The sequence below is a fragment of the Triticum urartu genome, chromosome 1A (genome assembly GCF_056163025.1).
Source record: "Triticum urartu cultivar PI428250 chromosome 1A, HENAU_Tu73, whole genome shotgun sequence".
Lineage (NCBI taxonomy): Eukaryota > Viridiplantae > Streptophyta > Magnoliopsida > Poales > Poaceae > Triticum > Triticum urartu.
In genome coordinates this window covers 516,123,648-516,128,913 of record NC_141873.1, presented here as the reverse complement: position 1 = coordinate 516,128,913, position 5,266 = coordinate 516,123,648, and the positions used below count along the sequence as shown (strand labels likewise).

At 41.2% G+C, this 5,266-nt stretch overlaps 2 protein-coding genes across 2 annotated transcripts; both read right to left on the bottom strand.

Moving 5' to 3' along the window:
• Positions 1-1,860: 1,860 nt before the first annotated feature.
• LOC147992121 (protein FAR1-RELATED SEQUENCE 5-like) lies at positions 1,861-3,230 on the bottom strand. The gene is made up of 4 exons (XM_087538936.1): positions 2,787-3,230; positions 2,562-2,660; positions 2,384-2,444; positions 1,861-2,270 (listed from the first exon to the last, which is right to left on the bottom strand). Exons 1-4 carry the CDS (start codon positions 3,228-3,230, stop codon positions 1,861-1,863), a joined length of 1,014 nt encoding a protein of 337 aa, XP_087395062.1.
• Positions 3,231-3,911: 681 nt separating this feature from the next.
• On the bottom strand, positions 3,912-4,630 carry LOC147992120 (protein FAR1-RELATED SEQUENCE 5-like). The gene is made up of 2 exons (XM_087538935.1): positions 4,176-4,630; positions 3,912-4,071 (listed from the first exon to the last, which is right to left on the bottom strand). The coding sequence occupies exons 1-2, from the start codon at positions 4,628-4,630 to the stop codon at positions 3,912-3,914; spliced, it is 615 nt and encodes a 204-aa protein (XP_087395061.1).
• Positions 4,631-5,266: the final 636 nt, after the last annotated feature.

The following is a 5,266-nucleotide window of genomic DNA, read 5'->3' as shown; positions in this document are numbered from 1 at the left end:
GATTTTTAGCGAGAAGAATGAAGTCATGCGTTCAGAGGTCCCTAAAGAGATCCAGTCCTTTGGCCCGTGAATTCGAAGCATTAGTTTCATTGTAGACTTGATTTCGTACAGATTTTTAGGTTTGATAATGATTGGAACAATTCCATAAAGATTTGGTTGTAAGAATGTTTTAGTGATTTGTGTATCTATAGGTGCAGCACTATTTACTTATGATATTGTGGACAAATGTATTTGTTGTGAAGAATGATTTGGCTTTGTGAATTTCAATGTACTGCGTCGTTTTTCAGTATCCATGTGTTGAATGTTTTTGCCCCAACAGATGTACCTGAACTTCTGCCTCTGTTTTGGTTGAACTGCTTGATTTTTTTTGTGTTGTTTATTTTTGGGCCCCCAACATATGATCGTAGACTTGAACTTCTACTTTGAGATGTGGCTGGGCTGCTGATTTCACATGGAGAGGATATTCTGTGTTGTGTAATGTATTGGTAATTTTCAACCCAACCAATATGTATGCTTATGCGTAGAATCTATATTTGTTTTTTTGTGTTTTTTCAAGTGCGAATGTATTTCATATGTAACTTTTGTGCAGAAATGTTGTTGACGTTTCTTTATCTTTTGTCGGCATTGTACATGAACTTCTGCACGTATCCAAGCAGAACTTCACATTTGAACGCGTTGTCTTAGGCTTGCTAACCTTAGTTTATGCGGCGAAACTTTATTTTTTAAGCATATTTTTTTCCTACATCGATTCTACATACCAGAACTTCTTCTGTAAGCTGACCTGAACTTCAAAACTGTATGATTATTTGTTGGTTGCTCTTTTATGGAATACAACACGAGCAGCTCCTGCCATAACATATCAGAACTTGTGCAGTAATATTACTTGAACTTCACAATGTATGTTTTTCATGTTTGTTCTTGCTTGCAGTTTCATGCAATACATCACTAGCACATCACTTCCTTCCATAACATACTAGAACTTCTGCAGTAATATTACTTGAACTTCACAGTGTATGTTTTTTCAATTTATTCCTTCTTGCACTTTCATGCAATACAACACCAGGACATCACTTCCTCTCATAACATACCAGGACTTCTGCAGTAATATTACTTGAACTTCACAGTGTATATTACCAGGGGATGACATAATGTTCTGTACATTGACATGACATAAGTTTGCATTGTGTTAATTGACCTATTCTAACTGTTCATGAGCCTCGCGCTCCTCCTAGGCTTTGGTGGTAGAGGTTTTTGCTTGACATGTACCTCTTCCTCTTCATCGTCCTCTTCCTCTTCATCGTCGCATTCCACTTCCTCTTCCTCTTCGTCTTCCTCTTCTTCGACGGTCTCTTCATCTTCGTCTTCCTCTTCATCTTCCACCACTTTCTTGTTGTTGGCTCTAGGTCTTGCTTTATGTTTCTTCTCTGGCATTTTGCTTGTCTTTTCAGCATCTGCGCGCTTCGGGCATGTTCTTGCATTATGTGGTTCATACTCCTTGCATATGCTACAAAGTCTGCTGCTTGCTTTCTTTGGGTGTGGTCCCTTCTTTTGTTCCATAACTTTGGGCTGCTGTTTTTGAGATTTGGGTTGCTTGACCTCCTCAGCATTGTTTCTTTCCAAGAGTGTTGGACAGGTCAGCTTGTTGTGTCCCGCAACCTGGTTGCACACACTGCATTTTCTGTGTCCAAGTAGCACTCCGTTCTCATCGAGCACGACGACTCTTCCTGCAGGTGGTGCCTTTATTTGAGCTCTCTTGTCACTTTTCTTTGCTGCAGTAATTTTCTTCCTACCCTTTGTTTCAGAATACAACGGCAATTTCATTCTCTCTTGCTGTCGCTGCTCCATTGATTGACCATCACCCTACTTGCATTGGTTGGCTTCAGCGGCGGCATTGAGCATTTCAGCTGCATAATAATGAAGGTCATCTTCAATTTCAGCGTCCTCTTCAGCCATCCTTTCGTCAGCATCCGCTTGATTTGCTGAATGTATTGCATCAAGCTCTTCCACAAGCCTCTTGAGAACATAGTAGGCTCTGTCATATTGCTGGTCACATCTCATCGCTTTCTTGTTAATCATCAAATTCAGCTGCAGCAAGATGTGTTGCTTCGATAGCCTTGAGCTGCCATCCGATGCGGTTGTGTTGTAGTCCCTTGTATCAAAGGTTTGTTGTGATCTTGCAGTCTTTGTGTACCGTTTGAGGATATACTTGTTTGGAAATTTGTCAGGCTTCAGGTAGTCCAGTATGTTCATGTTGTGAAGGCAGAACAGGCCTGCATTTTGTGATGAATGTAGAATACATAGTTTGTGAGCCAGCAATGAGTTTCATAAATTTTGATATGATACTACTAGTCTAGCTATTTAATGAGTTTGTTTTTTCGCTCACCTGTGTGTGTCCAGAGCTTGCATTCACACTCATATATTTCATTCTCTGGGTCAGCTACAACCTGGAATTCATGCTTTCACCAGGAAAATCTTTCTTCATCATCATGGCCAGGCTTGTTGTGGTAGTACACAAGGTACTTAGTGGGCTCTGCTATACGCTTTGCGCGAAATAGTGTGGCCTTTCTCATCCTATTCCTCATCTCGGTGTACACGGCTCTCGTGTACTTGATAGACATGTCTTCCTCGTAGCCGTAAGTTGTTTTTGTCACAGGATTGGTCTGCACATGTCAAAAAGTGAGATATTAGTCGAAGCAGAGTCATGGGTTTCATTTTTTTAAATTCAAAGTGCACATGTTGAAGGTAAAACAGAACATGATGGGGGTGTTTTGTACTTGTCATCATACCATGCTGGTCATTGTTTGCTCGTTCTCCTTCTGCATCCGAGTTTGTATGCAAGCATTGACCCGCCTAGAAAACTTGTGTAGGTTCTGGGTCCCCTTGACAAACCCTTTCTTTAGCACGTGGTTCATGCTCTCGCTTCGTTGTGTGGAAGTCATTCTAGCACAAAAAATGTTCTTGTAATATGCTGAAATCCACATCTTCCTATCACTCCAGAGCTGCATCATCATCTGGTCATTCTCCAGGTTGTAGTTGTGCACGAGTTTAGCCCAGGCATCTTCAAACTCCGTTGGCATCAGCGGCCAGTTTAAAATAGCTGTGAACTCCTCTTTGAATGTTTTATACTTTTTGTACAGCAACGCGAGGGATTCCCTGTACTTCTTCATGATGTGCCAATGGCATAGCTTGTGGACGGTGTTTGGAAATGATTGTGGTATAGCTATCGCCATCGATGGGCATTGGTCTGCATGAATTAAAAAAAATGAAACTTGATTCTTTTTTTTGTACTGATGGTGAACTTATGTTGTACAAGTACTTGAACTACACATCTTGGCAGTATGGTATCTAAGAATGTCACATGTTTTTTTCTTTACAACAGTGTTGCTGAACTTCTGTGGTACCAGTGCTTGAACTTCACAGTTAGTAGTAGGACAAACTAGTAGTGTCGCAATCAAAATTTTTCTTAAAGCATTGTTGTTGAACTTCTGTGGTAGCAGTGCTTGAACTTCACGTAAATAACTAATTTTTTCTGAACATGCTACATATATTTATCTTACAGCTTTGTCCTTGAACTTCTATGATTCATGTATTTGAACTTCACATTCATAACTAATTTTTTCCTAAGCATGTGACAGATAATTTTGCTTTCTTTGTACTGCTAACAGTGGTTGAACTGCATTCTTTACATTATTTTCAGACAAAACCAATGTAGCTTGTTGTTCATGCACCGTAGAAATGTATCAAACAACCACTTGAATGACTTTGCATCTTCGTCTCTTATCAGTGCAACAACAAATATCGTTGACTGCAAGTGATGGTGTTCCAACAAACACTCCCAGGGGCATATGAAATCTATTGGTCTTGTAAGTTGTGTCGAATGTTATGCAATCGCCAAAGTCTTAATAGGCTCCTCAGCAGCTTGCATTGGACCAGAAAATGTTTTTAATTGACTTGTCCTTGTCCACTTGGATGTCATAGAAAGACTCATCATTTATTGCCTTCATGTCTTTGAAGAATGAAACAAGTTTCAATACATCATCCAAATCATCTTTCCTTGCATTCATGGCTTTCCTGCAAATCACATGCAAACATGCATTTGTTTATTTTTTGCTAGCAAAGGGTTGTAAGCTAGGATGCTATTTTACATTGCAGTATGTGGGTGTTTGAATACTTACCAGTTTAGCAGGTCTCGTCCGGTCATGCTTAGGAAGTAGCTTCCATCTTCATTTTCAGATAGCATGGACATGATTGTTGTGTGCTTGACATCATGGTACTGCAGGAGCTTTACGTACTCCAAAATAGTGGGGTCATAATTCTTGTGTGAGTGCAAAAATACCAACATGTCATCAGTTTGCATGAGTTTGTGATTATGATTGTACTCAATGTCCACTGCCACGCATGTGTCATCCTCCTGCACCTTCACCCTCATTCTTGCATTGCAGCCCGTCCTCTGCGATGTTTTGTTTCGCTTCCTGTTGGCCTCTGAAATAGAAGATGTGTGTATCCCTTGGAAGGCGCAAACAAAATACTTGTGGTTGTCATTTCCTCCCATCTTCCTGATTCCAAAACCAGCGTGTCTGGCGTATCTGTTATAAAATTCCCTTGCTTTCTCTACATCTTTGAATCGCATCTTTAGTCTTGGTATTAGATAATCCGGTAGATCCGGCGTCCGGAGAAAAAGAAAAAAATAATCCAAAACAACATGTTAAAATGCAGTTTATGAACTTGTTATCCTGGAGGGAGCAGAAATTTTGCAGATAATACAAGATGCGTATATAAATATTTTTTGTTTCACTTACGTGCGTGTATGATCGCAACTCCGCCGGTGTCGGCTGTTGTCCCTCTGGGATGGGGCATGGCGGAGTAATCATAGCAGGATGCAGCAGTGGATCACGAGGAGGAAGGAGGGTTGAAGATGGCCTCTCTCTTGCTTGCGTCCTTTTTGCTTGAGGTGGTTCTCGAGGTATTGCGATCCTGGTCTTGGTTTGCTCTTTTGTTTTGTGAAGCAATCCATCTACCTTATGCCCTGTACAATTCTTACTTGTAGCAGCAGCAGGATCCAACGGTGGTAGTGTGCAGAGCACTCTCCTCTGTGTGTGTGTTGCAGTTGGATTTGTCCTGGGATCCGGTTTAGTTGCTTCGAGGCACACCAGGATAACCTCCAGAGTTACACGCAGGACTTGAGCTAACCCCTCCTCCATCAGCGTGCTTGGGAGTCTGCTGGTGGATACAAAGAATCCGCGGGGGATTTCCGGCGTCACCCAAT

Coding starts and splice junctions, on each gene's coding strand:
- LOC147992121 (XM_087538936.1), bottom strand. CDS start 3,230: ATGGCGATAGCTATACCACAATCATTTCCAAACACCGTCCACAAGCTA. Junction 2,661..2,786: donor AGCAAACAATGACCAGCATG/GTATGATGACAA, acceptor TGACATGTGCAG/ACCAATCCTGTGACAAAAAC. Junction 2,445..2,561: donor TGAGGAATAGGATGAGAAAG/GCCACACTATTT, acceptor CATGAATTCCAG/GTTGTAGCTGACCCAGAGAA.
- LOC147992120 (XM_087538935.1), bottom strand. CDS start 4,630: ATGCGATTCAAAGATGTAGAGAAAGCAAGGGAATTTTATAACAGATAC. Junction 4,072..4,175: donor GGACGAGACCTGCTAAACTG/GTAAGTATTCAA, acceptor TGTGATTTGCAG/GAAAGCCATGAATGCAAGGA.